Source organism: Lonchura striata, chromosome 8 (assembly GCF_050655825.1).
Source record: "Lonchura striata isolate lonStrDom1 chromosome 8, ASM5065582v1, whole genome shotgun sequence".
NCBI classification, from domain to species: domain Eukaryota; kingdom Metazoa; phylum Chordata; class Aves; order Passeriformes; family Estrildidae; genus Lonchura; species Lonchura striata.
Genome location: NC_140710.1, coordinates 5,115,739 through 5,136,463, shown reverse-complemented (window position 1 = coordinate 5,136,463; position 20,725 = coordinate 5,115,739). Strand labels below are relative to the sequence as shown.

Sequence of the window (20,725 nt, the reverse complement as noted above, 5' to 3'; positions counted from 1 at the left end):
GGTACCGGCATCCGCCCAGTCCCGACATCCACTCCAGCATCCCACCGGTACCGGCACGGCACCCGCCCAGTCCAAACATCCACCCCGACATCCCACCAGTCCCGACATCCGACCCGCCCCGGCATCCCACCGGCACCGGCCCCGGCATCCACCCAGTCCCGACATCCACTCCAGCATCCCACCGGTACCGGCATCCCACCAGTCCCGACACCGTCCCGGCATCCCACCGGTATCGGCACCGGCCCCGGCATCCGCCCAGTCCCGACATCCACCCCGGCATCCCACCGGCACCGGTACCGGCATCCGCCCAGTCCCAACATCCACCCCGACATCCCACTGGCACCGGTACTGGCACCGGCGTCCCACCAGTCCCGACATCCGACCCGCCCCGGCATCCCACCGGTATTGGCACCGGCATCCACCCAGTCCCAACATCCACCCCGGCATCCCACCGGTACCGGCACCGGCATCTGCCCAGTCCTGACATCCACCCTGACATCCCACTGGCACCGGCATCCGCTCAGTCCCGACATCCACCCCGGCATCCCACTGGCACCAGCATCCCACCCTCTGCCGCCTCAATCCCGGCCCCGGCATCCCACCGGCATCCGCATCCCACCGGCACCCTCATCAGCCCCCACCCCCCGCCCCAGCAGGGATATTAGGAAAAAAGTTCTTTCTCAGAAGGGTTGTCAGGCATTGGAACAGCCTGCTCAGGGAAGTGATGGAGTCACCATCCCTGGAGAGATTTAACGGGCACCTGGGGACACGGGTTACAGGTGGCCTTGGCAGCTCAGGTTAATGGCTGGACTCAATGATTTTAAAGGCCTTTTCCAACCTAACGATTCTGTGATTTTATTACAGTGTAGCTCATGATTTCTAGATCCCAGACCGAGGAGCTGCGGCACAGGGTGAGGTGACCCCTCCACGCAGCTCCCTGTCCCGTCAGTGCTGCTGGGATGGCACCAAGCAGCTCCTCACAGGAGCCCTGGGCCTGCCATGGCAAGCTTCCACCTTCATGGGACGTGGGTGTTCCTGAAGGAAAATGCAAACACAGGGAAGTCACCTTTCTTTGTCTCTCTTAGAATCCTTTGAGGCAGTGAGGGGAACCCTCCTGTCGCCCTGGGCAGTTTTGCTGTTCTCTGACAGAGACCTTGGCCAGTCCATCCCTGCCAGGCAGTGAGGGGTTGGCCCTGCCAGTGCTCCCACAGCCACACGAGGCTACAAGTGCTGGAAAAAGCAACTTCCAGGCAGCTGTACCCAGAGGGAGGAATGTCCCCAACCATGTGGGGGAATGTGGGCTGATTCCAGCTCAACCTCAGCACCTGGCACACCTGCAGGATGCTGCAAATGGCTCTGATGTGAGCTGGATTTGCCTCTGCTCACCCAGAGCCATCGCCAGGGCTGCCCAGATGAACTCACTGCAGCAGAGATGACGGATTCAGAGAGGAGGCACTTAAGGGACTTGCACTTTACTCAGCAGCTCTATGACGCCTTCTTTGGTGAGGAACAAAACCTCGCTGGCATTCTGATTCCAAACCTCAAAGACCGGGGGGTCCTCGCAGACCCTCTTCCCAGCCACCACCACGTAGGGATAGCCCAGCCTTTTGGCATCCTTCAGCCTCTTGCCGATGGTCAGCTGGCTCCGGTCGTCCAGCACTGAGTCGGCGGCGAGCTGGGGCAGCGCTTCGGCCAGCTCATCGTACACCCGCTCCAGCAGCGCCGCTCCCTCCTCCTCCTCCTTGCTGCCCCTCTTGGGGGGGATGAAGCAGAGCTGGTAGGGCGCGATGAGGCTGGGCCAGCGGATGCTGTCCTCGGTGGAGAGCACCTCGATGGAGGCCGCCAGGATGCGAGTGACGCCCAGGCCGTAGCAGCCCATTTCTGCCAGCTGGGGTTTGTTCTCGGCGGAGGAGAAGACGGCGTTGGCGACGGAGGAGTACTTGGTGCCCAGGTAAAACGTGTGCCCCACCTCGATGCCTTTGGTCTCGGTGAGTTTCTCCCCGCACGTGGGGCACGAGGTTTGCTCCCCGTTTAGCGTCTCCACGTTGGCTGCGAAATGCCCCTGAGGGCACAGCAGCAGCCTGTCCTCGCCGATGTCTGCCGGCAGCTGGAACTCGTGGGACGTGCTGCCACCGATGCTGCCCGTGGCCGCCTGCACCTTGACGAAGGGCAGGCCCAGGCGGGCAAAGAGGCTGCAGTAGGCAGCACACACCTGCTCGTAGGTGCGCCGAGCCGCCTCCTCGGAGCTGTCGAAGGTGTACATGTCCTTCATGTAGAACTCCCGGCTGCGCAGCAAGCCAAAGCGGGGCTTGGGCTCGTCCCGGAACTTCCTGGTGACCTGGTAGAGGCGCAGCGGGAGCTGCTTGTAGGACAGGCCGGTCTGCGAGGCCACCAGCGCTGTCACCACCTCCTCGTGCGTGGGGCCCAGGCAGTAGTCGTGGTCGTGCCGATCCACCAGCCGGAAGAGCTCCGGCCCCATCTGGTCCCAGCGGCCGCTGGCGCGCCACAGCTCCGCCGAGCACAGGCTGGGCAGGTTCAGCTTCTGCCCACCCACGGCCTGCATCTCCTCGTCCATCACCTGGATCAGCTTCTCCATGGCGCGGACGGTGGGCGGCAGGTAGCAGTAGCAGCCGGGGCTGGTAGGATGGATGAGCCCCGCCTGCAGCATCAGCCGCTGGCTGCGGCAGGTGGGCTCCCCGGGCCGGCCCTCGGAGCCCACCTGGCTGCCCACGGGCAGGGCCAGCGGCTGGAAGAGCTGCGAGAGCCGCAGGCGCCTGGCCCTGCCCGGGGCGCCGCCGTGCCGGGCCCTGATCCCGCACTGCCGAGCGCCCAGCGCCGGGAGACGGCAGCTCCTCAGCAAGGCCTCCATGGCGGGCACGGAGAGGGGCTGCGGAGAGAGAGGGGACAGAGCGGGGGTCAGCGCTGACACAGCGCAGGGACTGCGCCACCCTGACACGCACACGGTGTCAGAGCTCACACGGACCCACACGCACCGGGTGTGCACATACAGGTACCCCATCACACGGGAATGCTGCACGGGCACACCCGGTGTGCACATACAGGTACCCGGACACAGGAATGATGCACGGGCACACCCGGGTGTGCACATACAGGTACCCCATCACACGGGAATGCTGCACGGGCACACCCGGGTGTGCACATACAGGTACCCCATCACACGGGAATGCTGCACGGGCACACCCGGGTGTTCACATACAGGTATCCCGTCACACGGGAATGCTGCACGGGCACACCCGGTGTGCACATACAGGTATCCCGTCACACGGGAATGCTGCACGGGCACACCCGGTGTGCACATACAGGTATCCCGTCACACGGGAATGCTGCACGGGCACACCCGGTGTGCACATACAGGTACCCCATCACACGGGAATGCTGCACGGCGTTCACACAGCCCTGCGCGCTTCCCGGGACACCCCGGTACCCGCACACGGACACGCACGAACGCGGCACGGGCACAGCGGCACACACGCGGGATGATGCTGCCCACGCGGGAACACCTTCCGGGATGTGCAGGTACGTGCATGGATACGTGGGGATGCCACGGGGGAACACCTGAGCGCACACTCACGCCTGAGCGCACAAACACACCGCAGCGCACACACACACGTGCACGCGCACACGCACACCCGCGCGCAAACTTACGGCCGCGGGGGCGCGCGCCCGGCCCCGCCGGCGCGGCCAATGGGGAGCCCCTCCCTGTCACGCGGGCGGACCCACGCGGCAGAGGGGCGGCGCGCGCCGCTCTCGCTGGTTCCGCCGGGCGCGGCGGGCGCCCCCTGCCGGGCGGGAGGACCGTGCGCAGCGCCCGGGGCGGCGGGCGGCGGCGGGACGGGAACAGCGATCCCACGGGGACAGCGATCCCACGGGGACAGGGCAGGACAGGGACAGCGATCCCACGGGGACAGCGATCCCACGGGGACAACGCAGGACAGGGACAGCGATCCCACGGGAACAGCGATCCCACGGGGACAGCGATCCACGGGGACAGGGCAGGACAGGGACAGCGATCACACGGGGACAGCGATCCCACGGGGACAGGGCAGGACAGGGACAGCGATCCCACGGGAACAGCGATCCCACGGGGACAGCGATCACACGGGGACAGCGATCCCAGCAATGGCACCCCCACGGTTTGGGCATCCCTTCCTAACTGGGACGCCTTTCCAAGGCTTGGAAAACCCAGAAGCTCCTGGTTCTTGGGAGAGGCTGCTGCTGTGGAGCTTGCTGCCGTCCCACCGGCTCAGAGGGACAGTGACCACTTGTACATCCTGGCCTTGGAAGAACTGATGTTCCTCACCTCAAAGAGCACTTTGGCAGCTCCATCCTCCCCCCGGTCATGGCTTTGCACAGCTGGGTCGTGTCCAGAGCGTGGTTATGGCACACAGCCCTCAGCTCCGCAGGCACCGCCTGGGAACTCCTCGTCTTTCTGAACCCCCTGCTCCGTCCATGCCTTGGTGCTTCTCCAGCCTCACCTGCCCAAAGCGGCGTCTGCAGGAGGCACCACAAGGTCTCGGTGGAGCCACACTGCCCCAGGGCAATGACCTGCTCGAAGCACTCGATGCCAAATGTTTTCTGTTTGTCCCTGAGGAGCTGCAGTTTGGGAATGGCATCATCCAGGTCAAACTCCGCCGCTTGGCCCAGGAGTTCTGTCCACCAGGAACAGTTCTTGCACAGATTTCACCCTCGTGTAACAGTGAAAAATAGTAAAAAGAGCCAAGACAGGAAAAAAAGGGTCCTTGAAAGTAATGAGTCCATCTGCTTCCCTTTCCAGGCTCAGTCTTGGGGCAGCATGTACTGAGTGTTCAGGGACAGAAGCACTTGGAGGGTACCTGAAGGAAGGCTGAGAGATCAAAAGCCACCTTCTTAGCTCATTCCAGCTCTCTCCAACCCAGTCTGGCAGACACACATTGCCTGACACCCAGTGACCACCTCCACACTGCACTTTCCAGCCTCCTCCCTCAGCTCAGAGGGAGTTCAGCATCTCCGGAGCACACACTAAAGCACTCCACTGGAGGAGGAGACAGCACTTCAAAGAAGAGTTAAATAATCCTCTTTAAATAGAGGGAAAGAAGAAGAAACCCTTATTTTAAAAATGGGATTTGAAGAAATCTTCACAATTCTTTTATAATGTAATGTGCACTCCTGTTTACAGAGGACTGGATATGGGCAAAAGCGAGGAATTAAGGAGCACATGTGATGCTCTGGGCTATCTAGAAACATTAAAGTCATTAAACAGTTGAGCCAGTTCTGCCAGGTGACTCAACCACCTGTGTGCCCAGAGGCACCTGTGGGAGTCCCTCAGCAGCTCCCAGACCAGCCTTACCTGGTTTTGTCAGGCAATCTGTGCTTGTCACCACAATTAAACAGGCACTGTAAATGCTGTGGCTGTCTCTGAGGCTGGAGATTGGGATGGATCCCTGTGGGAAGGGAATTTGCTCACACCTTGGACAGCCAGGTGCTGCTGTGTGTCCCTGGGGACCTCCACAGCCACCCTACAAAGCCTTTTGTCCATCTCCTCCTACTTGCCCAGGAACTGTGAGGTTTTCACCAGGCAGTTCAGGACAGAGGGTTGTCTCCATTTCTATTGTTGGAGCCAGAGAAGTGAAACACATTTCCGTCAGTGACTTATTACCTGCTGTACTGATCAAAGGGACAAAACCATCTTGGATTGATTCTCTGGGGCAGTGTTTTAACCAGGAGGGTTTAAGGCTACACAGGAGATGTGGTCTGTGGGGAAAGCTGATCTGTTATTAAATCAGCAGACAGGACCAAATGCAGGGCTCAGCTCAGGGGTTATGTGCCTGAAAGCCTGTCTGGGCTCCTTATTTTTTCCAGCTGTGCTGGGGGAACCTAATAAAGGTACTGCTGCCCCTGCAGCCTTTCACCAAACTGCTCCCCTGCTGCTTTGCTGGGGCTGATTTATGGCACTGGGGCCAAAAGAGTGGCCTGAGAGGGGCATGCCCTGCACAGGAGGGGCTCAGCTCCTGTCTGGGGCCTCTCTCTTTGCCCCGAGAGATTTCCGGGAGGAAAAATGCTGAGGATGGGGAAAGATAAATGAAAGACCAAGCAGGCAATAGCAGCTGTCTTGAATCAGTGCCTGGTACAGCACCAAAGAGATCAAGGGGTCAGTGTGGGAGTAACCACTGAGCTGGTGGAAAATGGTTCTTCCCTTTCCAGCAGCATCCCCAGGTAGCACCAGGACAGGGCTAGGGAAAAGAAGTCAGGGCAGGGGAGAGGCCAAGTCATTCAGTGGTCAAACCTCTCTCCATCCTGCAGAGGATTTGCAGTTTGGGCTTGGGGTGGGCACAGAGTGGTGGCACATCCCATCCACCTGTGGACAGCTTGTAGGGCCTGTGACCCCAGGGTGCTGGCCCACAGCCTTGGCTCACTGATTTGATCCCCTCCACTGATATTACTGTAACTGCTGGACAACGTTTTTATGCCCACTGGAGTAGCGATTCCAGGTCCTGCCTTTGATTTGCCCCTTGGGGAGTAGCTGGGAAATATAAAATTACTGCACACCCCCTGTGCCCTGGCAGCTACCCAAGGTGCAGTGCTCCCTCTGGGGTAACCCTGGGGTGCTTCCAGACAGCTCCTCTTGAGCAGACAACACTTTGTTTTTTCCCTGCTGCTTTCCAGCCCTGCCTGCACAGGGGAGGGGACATTCCTGGGGGAATGGAGATGCTGGGTGCCACGGTGATGGTTGCCATGGCAAGGGCTGCCACCATCCCTGTGGTCCCTGGGGACCAGAGCTGTCAGCAGGTGGCTGCAGGCAGTCCTGGAGACATGGGCAGCTAGGTGAGAGCTGCACGTGTGGAGGCAGCTGGACTTACTCTTCTCACCTCCCAGGCTGCCTGTGCTCCTTGCACAGGGGCTGTTTGCACAGGATGGTCCAGCACACGCAGCTCAAGCTGGGAGCAGCCTGGGGTGGAAGCACGGGATGTGCTGAGCAACCAGCAGGGAGAACACGCTGCCCACAGGCAGGTGAGCCTGGCAGGAGCTCAGCAGTGCCCACATTACCTCTGCCTGCATCCTCAGGCCTTTGCCCTTTTCAAGGGATGCTTGGACAACCCTTCCCATTAGTTTTGCTCTGTTTCACCTGCAAGCAAGCGGAGGCACTTCATGGATGAGGGCAGCTGGGTCCTTTTAGGTGCCAGGAGCTCCTTGTATCCTCCAAAAAGTCATTCTCTGCTGCTTAAAAGCCAGTTTTTCCTCTAGCAGCATCAGCAGCACATTGCAGAGCCAGTGCAGGTAGGAGCCCTTCCCCCAGTACCCATTCCTGGAGCTGTATTCATCTTGGCAGCTTCCCCACAGAGAACCAGAACAAAGCCTAAAGGGCTCAAAGCAGACAGGGAAAGCTTTTGTCTGAAACAGTCCACCTTGGCTAGGGATGATCAGCAGGAATCCACATGGCTTCTCTCCTTTATCCAGCTGAGTGAGGAACAGGCAGCTTGAAAGAGGTCAAGACATCTTCATAATTGGTGGGGAACTTTCAGATTACACTTGAGTGGGGAGGTTGTGACACTGCTGCCCTTCACTGCAGCTGGCAGGAGGGGACTGGTGAGAGAGCTCAAGCCTGCAGGGATAATCAACTCTTTATGGCCTGCTGTGGCCAGAGCTGCTCCTGGAGGAGTGGTGGGGCTCACTGGGTGCTGTGTCCTCCTCCCTCCCCTGCAGTGTGGGCTCCCTTTGGTTAAGATGTGCCACTGTGGTTGTATCACTTGCTGAGGTGAGTGGCTCTGCTGCTGGCACAACCAGCCTGCTCCTCAGAGGGTTCCTCAAACTGGGGGAACCTCAGGAGCAGCCAGGAGCCTGCAATTCACAGGGCAGTGGCTGATGGGAGCTGGGGAGGCCCAGGAGCAAAGGACAAGAGAGACAAAGTGTTGGAATTGTACCATGCCTTCCCTGGGATAGATAGGGACCACAGAAAGCATGACAGAGGGGATATCCTGTCCTCCCTCTGCCTGGCTGAACACAGAGACTTAAAGGAGGGGGGCAATGACACTGCAATTGAGCAGAAATTAACTGTTTTCAGGTGGGACTTTAGAGAAATTACATACCTAAGAGGATGCCAGACCCCGCACATCCTCCCAAGGAAGGTGTGATGGCACACACAGCTCACTCAGGGTTAAACACCTCCTTTCAAACTCTGCTGCTACTTAGAGGAATTGCACATACCTGTTCTGGGTGGTGTTACCACACCTGAGTAGCCCCAGGTCCACCACAACTCCACAGAGAAGTGGGTCTAAAAAAGAGCTCCCATAGCAAAGACAAGCAGGGAATGAAAACCTGGAGGCACTGCAGAAAGTAAGATGAGCAGAAAATCTCAGCAGCAACAAAAGCTGGCCATAAAAAGGTACTGGGAGCGCGTTGGTTCTCCTAGAATTAAGTTTATCAGGTCTTGTACAAGTGTTTAGACCAGACAGGATTAATTAAATCTAGGTGTAATTACATGTTAGTTGTGGCTGATTAAGTATACTAATTAATCTGCAATTATCATTTGGTGGGGGAAGATAATGGGACACAGGTAAAACTGCAGCAATTTAAGGAAATCCTGGCTATTGTTCCGGAGGAGGAGGGCTCTGAAGGGAAATGCCTGAGCAGTGATGTGGGTGAGGGAGGGTACAGAAATGCAGCTGGGGCAACAAAGGAGGGTTGTGAAATGCAGCCTAAGCCAAGGCCAGCGTGGAAGGGCTTTGGCACCTGAACTGCTGCTTCAGCAGGACTGGGGCACTTGGCAGTCTGGCTTCTCCCTGGGAAAAGAGCAGCGCACACCCTGGGAGAAGGTGTACCAGCTGTGAGCAGGGAGGGGCAGAACACCTCCTACTGAGCCCACAGAGCTGCACGAAGACATTTATCTAGGAGACAGGTGGGTGTGAAACTCCTCAGGCTGAAGAGTGCACCGAGTCTTCCCTCTCATTTTTGGCTGCTCTTTCAAGGCAGGGATTAGATTTATTAGCATGAAATGAGAAGAATGAAGTAACTACCCACTGTCAATGGGTAGCACCTAAATGCAAAATGGGAGTTTGTCCTCCTTGAAGAAAATGTCACAGGGAAAGAAGGAAGTGGTGTGTGTAAAAAGTCGGGACAATTGGCACCATGAAGCTGTGTGGAGCATGAGTGAAGGGCTAAAGGCTCAGCTATGAGGTGTTTCTTTTATTGCAGGTGTGTCTGGGGAAAAGATAAGTGAAGGTTCACAGGCTTCAAAGACATTCCTGCAGACATCACCTCTCACCACCTCCCTCACAATGCCTTGGGTCTCTTACCCAGACTTTTCTCAGTCATCACTGGCCATGTGGAATGACACAAGAAGCACAAGAAAATGATAAACAGCTGTTGAAAAGCAAGCAAGCACTCATTAAAAGCCACTCCTTGGAACAGTACGCCGGCCAGAGCTTTATTTTCAACAGCCCATACAACCAAAAACCAAGAGCAACAGCAATGATGTGTGTGCATGTGTGTGACTGATACAATGCAGTACCCAATCACAGCATATAAAGCTTGCCAATAAATTAAGGAGTGAAAAAAACAAACACAGTGCATACCTAAAGATCATCAGTACATAAGTGAAACACAGCCTAAGTAGAAGTATTTGCATATCCTCTAGCTGTTTTAACATTGCCCTTTCAAAGCTAACCAAACCATTCTTGCTCTGTGCAGACTATACTAGCACCGGGCTAATCGTGGCTTCACCCCAGGGATAATTCCCTCGTGGGGGCAGGAAGGCAGGTCACACCCTGAGAATCAACACTTGCCTTCCTGTGTACCCCTGGTGCAGCCAGGAGGCGTGGCAGGCCCTCCTGGATCACTGACACAGCTCCAGGGCTCGGGCAGCACTGAGGACACTCTGCACTGGCTGTGTCTCCCCATGGATTGCTGCCTCTGTGCAGGATTTGAAGGGGTACCTTACTTGCACACAGTGTGCATCACTGAGTTACAGCCCAAGTTTATTCCTGCTACTGCTTTATCATTGGTTTCATCTGGACCTTGAACATCCATCTATCAATAAATAAAATCATTGGTTTAGCATGCATAATAAAATTACACCTCCTACTGGTAACTGTTTGAGAAGTTCTCCATGTTACCCCCTACACAAGCCTCAAGAAAATTACTTTCTTTTCCATCAGACTCAGTAAGTTTCAAGTAACAATTTTCAGTACTGCTTGGACAAGACACAGGCTTGGTTTGGAACCCTGATTCCAGCTATAGGGTCAAAACATCTCCACACTTCTACACTCAAGTGTATCAAGTCCACGACTGTGCCATTTTCACCTGTGAGCAGCAGAAGAGGGAACTAACAGTACTTGCTGTTATTTCCTCTCTAGGTGACTGAAACAGTCCTTTTACAAAGCCTATCAACCTAACCCAGCTAAAATGAAAAGCAAAAATGTCACTCAAGTCAGAACCAAAGCCTGTATCAAGATTCACATCAACAGTTCTTATCCACAGCCACTTGCTCTAACAAACCTCAGATGAATGCAGCCTTGACTTCCTTCTCCCATATAGGCCAGGACAGAACAATCTGAGATGAGCCATATCTTCCTCCAACTGAGTACTTATAAGGCACTAAAATTAAGCCACAACCAAATAACCCCAAAAAACAAACCCAAAATAAACCCAAACAAACTGACCCACAAAGAAAGTAAAATTTGGCTATATGAAATAGCAGCAATTTTTTTTTCAGTGGTCTACAAAGCCAGAACATTGATACTTTGGGGCAAAAAAACCAATGCACTGTTGGCCAACTACAAAACACCTAAAAACCTACATCCATTCGCACTTCATAATCAAAATCAGTATGAATCTGATAGGCACAAGTAAAAAGCATCTTCTTCACACCTCAGTGCTCAGTTTTCCAGCAGAAGCCATGCCTGGGGAGCTCAGCTGCCCTGCAGGACAACGTGAGCAGCCCAGCACCACCATCACACAGCTGGAGGAGGATGGAGTGTGGATGAGCCACTGCAGAGCTGCTCCAGGACACTGACTGGAGGCAAATGTTTTTAAAAACATGATTAATTAGACAATGTGTTCAGCTTTGGCACCTATTTCTGAGCCCTCCTTCCTGTTTTCAGAAGTCATGTTAAATAAAGCTGTGCTACACGGCTGGTGTAACTCCAGTGTCTTCATCCATTCCTGTTATTTTTTTCTGCTTGGAAATAGGTGAACTCACCTATGTCACTACATTAGATACAAAGGCTAGCACTTCAGATTTCTTAAAAACAATCACTCTGAGTTTGGAAAATTGGTTTTAAAACATACAAAGAAATATAAACATAAATGTGTAAAGCAGGAATTCATACCTTTAAACATCAATAAGAATGAGCTTATTTGGAGAGCAATAAAGCTTTTTTTCTTTAAAGGACATACTGACTAGCTATAGGTAAATTCCTCTTTCCCTGATTGCTTGGTGAGCTCAGCCAGGCTCAGTGCCTTGCAGCTTTGCAGATTTTGTCATACACTTCTGGAAAGGCATCCTTGCAATTCATCTCCTCCCTCAGCTTGTGGTACAACGAGCCATCAAACATATCCCAGAACTCCTCACGGGTCATGTAACAATCTGCATACAGCATCTGGAAACTGGAGAGAAGGGAAAAAGAAGAGATTCAGTGCAAGCTATGAATAGCAAATACTTAAAACCATCAACAATGCTTTTTAAAAACAAGCAAATACATAGCTCACACGGATTATGCTGGGACATTCAGCCAATTATGTTTTGTGGATTTCATATTTTTTTCTGTCTATTTTCTTAGGATCCATGTAGGTCCGGTCACAGAATCTCATATTTGCCTGCATTACAATATCCATTCAAGACAGCTGTAACAATATATGCTCTGACTTTCATTTCTCTGGACATTAATAATAGAACTAGGAAGGCAAAATGAGACCAGGCCAAGAAGATAAATTCATAGGGTAAACAAAGCATGGTGTAACAAAGGTCCATTTACAAATTAATCCTCCTTCAGCTGTGGACTCTTCCTCACTTCCACAGTGTGCTCTCTAAGCTGCAGCTAACACTAGAGTACAGCAGCAAAATACAACCTAACATAGAAGCTCTATTGTTTTGTCTGATTATGAAACTGGAAGATTAAGCATTTATCCATTGCTCATTTCCCAGTGACAGGTAGAAAACAGACCAAACTTTGTCAGTAAGGAGCTTTAAATTAAAATCTTAATTTCATGTTAATGAAAAAAAAAAATGCTTAAAATTAACTTTGGGTTGCTTTGTTCTCTGGCAAATCACTTCTTGCAGCTCAAAGTCATTTGCAGTCCCCAAATCATCTCGAAGCAGCCTTGCCATTATTGCTCAGCCACATGGGACATGATCACTGTTAGACTGAGAAGTAGGTCAAAATAGAAATGGGATAAATTAGACTGATGGTGTAAAAATACCATGTAGTTGCTTTTTGTTCCTGAGAAACCAGCCTGTGGCTGCTCCTCCACTGACACCGCTCCAGCAAATTAGGCTGGCTCGAGTCCGTGACAGATGGTGGGCACATGCCTCACGCCCACTGTGGTCCTGTGTAATCGGAGCCCAGGCAGGGAAAAGGAAGCTCTGGAGCACAAGTTTTGAGGGAGAAAAGAATGCCACCAGCACACAGGGACTAACTGCAGGGACAGCCAAGGCTGGCCCCCTGGGCAAGGACATCCTGCTGCAAGGACGGGGCAGAGCCGCTCCACGATGCTGCAAAGATTGCAGGGAGAACAGTCCCAAGGGCAGCCAGGGAAGCTCTCCAAACTTTGGATTCCAAGGATCACCACTCAGGAACCCCAAAAGATGCATTTTATAGCAGCAGACTCTACTCCCAGTGTAGCCTGGAGGTAAAAGGTAACCTGATGTCACCCAGCTCCCAGCTACACTGCAAGAACTTCAGCTAGTGTGTCCTTTTGTTGGTAGGCTTTGCAATCAAACAATGAAGTGAAATCATATTTAATACTCACCAAAATTAGAAATTTAAATTGGTTTTAAATTATTGTGGTTGTTAATGCAATATTAAATATTAAAGTTCTGTAGGATAAATAACTGTGATTAAACCACATGGGTGTGAATTATATGAGATTATCACTATTCTGAGGAGTGGGGTCCTTACCCGTGCACACTTCTTACAAACTTTTCCATTTGCCTCATTGAGGCCCTGGCTTCAAATTGTTTGCTTTTGGGCTCTCCATAAGCTCCTATATCCACGTAGAGTTCAGTTTCATTTCCTTTGGGATGGACCATACCAGGATTGTTGGGCAATATGAAAGGACATAACCAAATAGGGTACACCTGCAGGGCAGGAAAATACTTCATCACTTATTTTTTAACACAATCATCCTTTAAGCTCTTTCATAAATGCAGCAAAATAAAGAGTCAAGAGAATTTCTGCCAATCTTGGACTGAAACTTTTGCTTTCGGCTCTTCCTCCTCAGCTGTCCTGGTGTTGTTTTTAGCTGCACTTTCTAATGGCCATAACACAAATAGATTGAAAATGTCCTCCTAGAATTACATCTCCTCCCTTTAAACATTTGAAATTAACAGGGAAAAAGGCCCCAAAACCACCCACAAATAAACCACCCCTGATCTCGAAGCAACAACTAAATAAATATTCTAAGCAAAATGAGAAGGAAGCGTTTTCTTTTCCAGGTCAGTTCAAAACTGAAATGATCAAAATTGAAATTCTACACTAACTAAAATAAATTCAGAAATAAAAGCAAGAAAGGGAAATGAAGCTCCACAGTTGGTCTTTGGTGAGACCACCAATCATTTTAGATGAAGTTCAAATTTTAGTAAGTGATAAAATCTTTTAGAAGTGTCAGCTTCTACCAAAGCTCCAATCTTTTATTTAATGCTTCCCTTTTTCAGAAATCTGTGTTTATTTCTGCTGCAGCCTTGCACCATGGACTCACAAAGCACAACACTCCCCAGGACACAATAATGACCTTTTTCACAAGCAGGGTATTATGTCTTAACATCAACGGTCACAATCCTTATCACAAACAACCCAAGGTTTGTTGGGAGATGAGTTCTTACATTCAGGTCAACGTGGAAGGTCTGGATTGATTTTTCAAGGCTCTTTATTGGCACCAGCATGTCCTGCACAACGTGGTGCTGCTCGTACAGCTTCCGGATGGCTTCCCCTTGGGTGAGCTTCAACAGAGAGATTTTTGGGGGGACCATCCAGCCAAACAGGTAACGGAACACGGGGTTATTGCCAAAAGGAATGATATCCTTCAAAGAGGAAAGGAAAAGAGTTTTGCTCAAGAATGTGCAAGCAGACCAAAAGAACACTTCATAGCCCTCAGGGCAATATTAAGCCAGATTTTCAATTAATTTAATTGGTGATACTTTGCTGAAGTACTAAAACACAAATTAGCCAACTAGAGTGGCCTGGACTGCACTTGGCTACAGAGCCTTACCCCAAGCCTCCTCTGGGTACCACTGATTTTCAGCTGTATGAATCACAACATAGCCCCAAATAATTTCAGAAAATAAAGTTCAGAGAGCATCAGGTTATATCATCTTGCAACATCCAAGGGAGGAGTGCACAAGGAGTAACTTTAGGAGAAGTTTTGCAAGAATAACCAAATTTCTCAATAGCATTTTAAAGCTGTACCATTTTAATTACCACCCACACAGCCAATTGCCGTTTTTACCTTCTGCAGGAGCTGAAAGGATCTGGCACCTCACTCCAGAGATTGAAAATGTAGTAACAGGAATATTTCAGAATGTCTAATCAAGTTTTGTGTAAGTACACACAACAATAAACACATTTATGTAATCACCTGACTACATAATTAATTTAGGTGGGGCAGTTTTTCAGCCAGAATTTCACATTCATGTTTTTTCCATTATCTGAATTTGGAAATCCCTCAGTAGGTACAAAAAATTAATGCTGAAACACATACTTGAAGGTCTAAATTCAGAAAAGCACTAAACCAAAAATTAGGAGCTTCTGATACAACACCTTATATGCCAAGAAGTGTCTTTGGATTTGCTGCACCCAAATACAGGACTTGTAAATTTGCCATAAACTTTGCCATTTTTTTCTGCCATTAAAGAAAGAAGTTAATGCCAAGGGGAAGATGATACACTGTGAAATGGCAGAGTACCTTCCTGCAGATACATCTGAATTTTGGAACTGTCTTACTTGGAGCTCCCAGAAGATACTGCGAGTATGTCTGTGGTAATAATGTCGGGCAGGAATGTATTCCACTCCAGTCCTGTCAGCTTTCAAATACGTCTCCACATGCTTAAAGAACCATGGCTTGTAGTAGTTGCCAATTCTGTTTATCTACAAGAAAACATGAATTCATTAGGCAAGTTACACCTTGCTAGACAACAGAGTATGTCCCCAAATTCCTTTTCTGGGGGAATCTGTATTATACCCTCTGGGTAAGACTGCCACAAGACATCTAGGGAGCCTTCACTCCATTTGCAAGGCTCCTTCTTAGCTTTCTTGCCATTAAGGTTTAAGTAAGGCCTGCCACTGACAAGCTATTTAAGAACCCACAAATGTGACAGAACTCAATTCCTAAAATGCCAATCTCTAAACCCACCATTAATCCAAAACCTCACATGGCAGAGGGAAACATCCAGGTGGAGGGTTGCATGAACACTTAGCATGACTTTACTGTGCATGCCCCTAATGTGTTTTTATTAATACTAACAGAATTAAAAACTTGCTGGGAAGAGAGTTACTCTGAATAACTGCTGTTCAAAGCAGCATTGTTCAGTCCAGCAGAAAAGATCATTGTTCTGAGGAGGTGGAAGAGAATGAAGTCAGTGGGTCATCTCTCACCAATAAAAGAGATTTAGAGAACAGATTCTGTCATAGTAGGAATTAAAATATTCTAATGGACTGATCCAAATTTTAATCCTATGTTAAGAGATTGTTCCAATTCTATAATGGTTTTATTCTAGTACAGCTTCAGTTAGACTTTGGGAGTATTTTTTTCTATTGTGAATAACTTCCCTTTAGTTACCTTGCTTTGCTCAGCTTCATCAGTCAAGACTCCTGTCATGATGACTGCTTCATCCAAGGAATACATAAGTCCTTCCACAAAACTATTCTCCTTTTTCTTAGACTCTTCAGTGAACTTCTCACAAATCTTCTGCAGTCCTCTTACTGGCTTGTAATGTATTTTGACATATTTCTTGGCAGGAATCATTTTTATTTCTGCTGCAACCAGGAAACCCAGAGTACCACAAGACCAAGGCACTGCATAAAATAGGTCTGAGTTTTCAGTCTGCAAAAAGTATGTATGTCATACTAAATCATATATCCACACCAATAACTGTCAATGACATAGTAAATGATAGCAAAGTAACATTTTGTCTTACTGGTGTACATCTCACAAGGCTTCCATCAGCAAGAACAAGTTCATAGGCCACACAGATGTGCTGAAAAAGTCCATAGATATGGGATGAAGACTCAATGCCAGTTCCCATGATCAGGCCACCTTATCAAGAGAACACACAACAAATCAAATGAAACACACTCCAAATGTGGGTGATTTGTGAGAGCAAACCTCCACTTTATAAGCTCTTTTACAACTATTACAAAAAAAGAGTGCTTATAACATAAATACTTCAAAGAACATAAGGCTCAAAAAAGTATTTCTACAATCTTTAAAACAATGCAGTGTTTTACTGCATTAAAAACCCTAATGAAAGTGCAGCAAAATCAGTGAAACTCCTCTCATCAGCCATCCTTACCTACTGTGAGATCATCAAGCTCTGGTACCACAGGAATAGTCCAGCCCATGGGATTCAGGTATGCAGTCAGCTGGCCCATGGTCACCAAAGGCTCCACACGAACAACCTAAAAAGCAAAAAAAACCCCAACAAACCCACCCGCAAATTTTCAATAAACACAAAAGTTCAGCATTAATGATGACAAAACATGGCTAACCGGATAAACTTCCATCTGTTATCAGAACTCAGAGACTCACTTTCCCAAGAGAACTACTAAAAATAGTGGGAACTGTTTAGTGATTCCTCCTCTGCCTCAACATCTTGTTGCTCAGTGCCCAAACCCATAAATCAGTCTGGTCTTTTAGACTTCAGCACATAAAAGCCAAGCAATTCCATATGCTGGGTTTTTTCAGCTAGAACGATCCAAGCCCACACTGCAAACCCTTGAAATGTGATAGGTCTGCTCCAAAATTTTGCTCTTTGTGGAATCTGATCCCTTCAGCTCTGAGTATTATGAAAAAAACCATAAAATCCATTCTAGTGAATGCTTTGTGGTGGGATTTGTTACCTGTCTTTCAGGGTCTACTTCCAGAACATCCATTAAATTGATCATGATGTTCTTGTGAGTCTTCTTGTACTTCCCAACACGGAGTGACACTGTCAGCCAGCCAGGCCGGCCCGTGCACATGTACCTCTTGCTGCCTTCTTCCTTCCATTCCCGGACCTGCAAGAGCCAACAACTGTCAGCCAATTTCCATGCTCTGGAAGCCTCTTTGCAGACCTCTGAACTTCTAAATAAAGTATGACCAGTATAGTTATGAAGAGGATATATTTCTAATATCAGGGTTTTTTTCTAATATCAGCTCTAGGGTTTTCTTTTTCAGGAAGAAACTAACAGAGTTTTAAAAAATCTCTTCTAAGGGAGGTATTGTTGCTGTTATAATCTTAGTTCTAATCCAAAACACACTAAAAGTGGCCTGAGCCTCTGAATGACCAGGCAAAGAGAGAAAACCTGGTCTAGTGGAAGCAATCTTGAGCAACCTGATCTAATGGAAGATGCTCCTGCCCATGGCAGGGTGGGATTGGAATGAGATGATTTTTAAGGCCCTTTCCAACCCAAAGCCTCCTAGGATTCTACAAAAAGTTGGGAAGGAAAATGTGCAAGCCATACATATGAGCCACGAATTCTGCCAAGCCACAGTGGTTAACACCCAGAGAACAAACAACTGCATTTTCTTCGAAGCTGCGTTGCTGCTACAGCTGGTAAAAATCAACAATCCCAACCCCTCCGAGAATAACGCCATGCACATGACTATCCATCTGTATCTGCGATGTGAGAGATAAGGCAGGAAACAGCAGCGGATGTGACAGAATTACCACAGAAACACCAGAGAGCACAGAACCACTACTGACATCTGCATTTCTGGGCGGAGGAAAACTTTAATCTGCCCGTGAAGCAGCGCCTGGAAGTGGCGGTGCCGAGCAGCAGGATGTGAGCGGAATCCCAACACGCTTCGGATTCAGACTGATGTTTCCACGCTGCACACACGCGTGTCCCCGAGCCTGGCTCACAGCACATCCCTGAGGACACCGCCGCGCCAGCGGCCGCAGGAGGGAGTTCCACAGGAGTTCCAGCGGGACAAGAACCCTGAGGGCGGCCGGCGTTTCTTCCCTCGCTTTTCCCCGCTCCGGCTGGACTTTGCCCCGGGTGCGGAATGGCGGGGCGGGGTGGGGAGGATGACAGAGAGCGGGACAAGGACACGCTGTCCCCTCGCAAAGCCGCGGTCCCCCCCGGGCTGCCGCCAAGCCTCACCTGCTCCTGGATGTGCCGGACGCGCTGGGCGTGCTGCCGCGGGGCGCTGTGAAAGCGCCAGACGGCCCATGCGCGCAGATGGTAGTAGATGTCGAAGAGGATGGAGAGCGGCATGAGGAAGAAGCAGACGAAGACCCAGCGGTGGTTCACCAGCACGGCCTCCAGCCCGCGGTGCCGCACCCAGAGCAGCAGGAGCAGCAGCCCCGCGCCCACCGACCACAGCGCCGACATGACGCCCACCGCCCGCTCGCGCTCCATCACCGCCGCGCTCCCTTATGGGACCCCGCCATGCCGCGCCCGCCGCTCGCGCGCTCGCCGCCAGGGCCACGCCCCCCCGCCCCCATTGGCCGAGGCGTGAGGAGAGGGGAGGGCGACGGCCAATCGGAGAGCTCCGCGGAGATCGGACCAGGCGCTGAGGACGCCGATTGGCTGCGCGCGGCCGGCCCCGCGCTCCCCCTCACCGCCGCGGCCACCGGGGCCCCCCCAGCGGCGGGGGTGTCACCGCCTGGGGACTGAGGGGACTGAGGGGGCAGAGGGGACTGAGGGAGACTGGGGGGACTTGGGGGACTTGGGGACTGAGGGGGACTGGGGAGACTCGGGGGACTCGGGGACTGAGGGGACTGAGGGGACTGGGGGGAACTGAGGAGACAGAGGGGGACAGAGGGGACTGGGGGGCACTGAGGGGACTGAGGGGACTCGGGGACTGAGGGGACTGAGGGGCACTGAGGGGACTGAGGGGCACTGAGGGGACTGGGGGGCACTGAGGGGACAGAGGGGACTGGGGGGCACTGAGGGGACTGGGGGCACTGAGGGGATTGGGGGGGGACAGAGGGGGACAGAAGGGACTGAGGGGTCTGGGGGGTACTGAGGGGCACTGAGGGGACTAAGGAGCACTTAGGGGACTGAGTGGGACAGGGGGACTGAGGGGGACTGGGGGGGGACTCAGGGGGACTGGGACAGGCACAGAGCCCCGGGCAGGGCTGAGAATGGGGACTGGACAGGGTCAAACCCCAGGCAGGGCTGGGACTGGTCCTGAGATCAGGGCTGAATGGGATGCAGGGTGGAGGACAAGGGCTGAGGCAGAGGGGATCCCTCAGTCAGGGCTGGGGACAGGCCCTTGGTGGTGCTGTGATGCCCGGTGTCCCCTGAGCAAGGGATACATCCTGGTGCCTTTGGGTTGGGGTCTGGAGCAAAACACCTCCGCATCTCTCACCTGTGCATCCCTCACTTGTGCACCTCTCTGGAGGTGTAGGCACCACAGGACCCGGCGGTGCAGTTGTCTCCAAAGTGCCATGCAGCTCCATTTCTAGAATAAAGAAGGGGGCACCTCCCTCCAAAACATGGCTTGCTCTCTAAAACCCTGGCAGAAAACTTCTGTCCGTTATGGACCCATGTGACAGAAGATAAATAAAGTCTGTGAGAAAGAAGAAGCTTTGTTTTTTGAGGTTAAAATCCCTCAAGGGATGTGCTGCTTGAGAGGACAGTGACAGAAGTCCAATGACAGCCCCAGGAGGTCCTGGCACAGCCAGCGCTGTCAGGGACCCTGGAATGGCAGAGACTTTGCCATGGCACCGCTGGCTCAGAGAGGAACATGGAATCAAGGTGTTCCATGTGGACACAGCTGTGGTGTGACACGAGTTCCAGCAGGAGAAATGCTGACCTTGTGCTTTTAGATGATTGATAGCTGGGAGATGGAAACTTCAGACAGGGAGGGATGGAGTTTCAGAGCTCAGCTGTGGCCTGTCAGCCACACCTTTCAGCCCTCTTCAGACACGTGGAAGGCTTTGTTTTGAAGCCCACTTCAGGATTTCATGGAATCATTCACTGAATGGTTTGGGTTGGAAGTACCTCAAAGATCACCTAGTCCCAGCCCTTCAGCCACGGGCAGAGCCACCTTCCATTAGAACAGTTTGCTCAAGTCCCCATGCAACCTGGCCAGGAACAATTCCAGGGATGAAAATTTTAACACACTGCTTTTTTGAGTTTTGTCCCACTGTTTTTATTGAAGGGCTAGACTGTAAAGACCCATATTTGGAAAGGGTCTCCTAATTTCCAGACTAAATTTATTTATAGCCAAATTATATTTATTGCATTTGTGCCTCATCTGCTCACTAGCTCTTACATCTGAGCTGATTGATGTTATCTGCTTTTATTTATCAGTTCATCTGCTGACAGAAATTATTCATGCAAAAGAAGGTTCCTATGTTCTAAGA

At 51.3% G+C, this 20,725-nt stretch overlaps 2 protein-coding genes across 2 annotated transcripts; both read right to left on the bottom strand.

The window, feature by feature from the left end:
- Positions 1-826: 826 nt before the first annotated feature.
- On the bottom strand, positions 827-3,722 carry PARS2 (prolyl-tRNA synthetase 2, mitochondrial). Its single transcript, XM_021542946.4, has 2 exons — positions 3,667-3,722; positions 827-2,887 (listed from the first exon to the last, which is right to left on the bottom strand). The coding sequence occupies exon 2, from the start codon at positions 2,867-2,869 to the stop codon at positions 1,457-1,459; it is 1,413 nt and encodes a 470-aa protein (XP_021398621.3). The 5' UTR covers positions 2,870-2,887; positions 3,667-3,722; the 3' UTR covers positions 827-1,456.
- A 5,674-nt stretch (positions 3,723-9,396) lies between these two features.
- DHCR24 (24-dehydrocholesterol reductase) lies at positions 9,397-18,826 on the bottom strand. The gene is made up of 9 exons (XM_021542065.3): positions 18,513-18,826; positions 17,268-17,423; positions 16,721-16,826; positions 16,346-16,464; positions 15,988-16,251; positions 15,153-15,296; positions 14,036-14,233; positions 13,113-13,291; positions 9,397-11,601 (listed from the first exon to the last, which is right to left on the bottom strand). The coding sequence occupies exons 1-9, from the start codon at positions 18,768-18,770 to the stop codon at positions 11,448-11,450; spliced, it is 1,578 nt and encodes a 525-aa protein (XP_021397740.1). The 5' UTR covers positions 18,771-18,826; the 3' UTR covers positions 9,397-11,447.
- Positions 18,827-20,725: the final 1,899 nt, after the last annotated feature.

Excerpts from the sequence above, each read along its gene's own strand:
- PARS2 (XM_021542946.4), bottom strand. The coding sequence starts at position 2,869 with ATGGAGGCCTTGCTGAGGAGCTGCCGTCTCCCGGCGCTGGGCGCTCGG.
- DHCR24 (XM_021542065.3), bottom strand. The coding sequence starts at position 18,770 with ATGGAGCGCGAGCGGGCGGTGGGCGTCATGTCGGCGCTGTGGTCGGTG. Across the intron at positions 15,297-15,987 it reads ATGAAGCTGAGCAAAGCAAG|ATAAACAGAATTGGCAACTA; the intron begins GTAACTAAAGGG and ends GTTTTCTTGTAG. Across the intron at positions 13,292-14,035 it reads CCTTCCACGTTGACCTGAAT|GTGTACCCTATTTGGTTATG; the intron begins GTAAGAACTCAT and ends CCTGCCCTGCAG.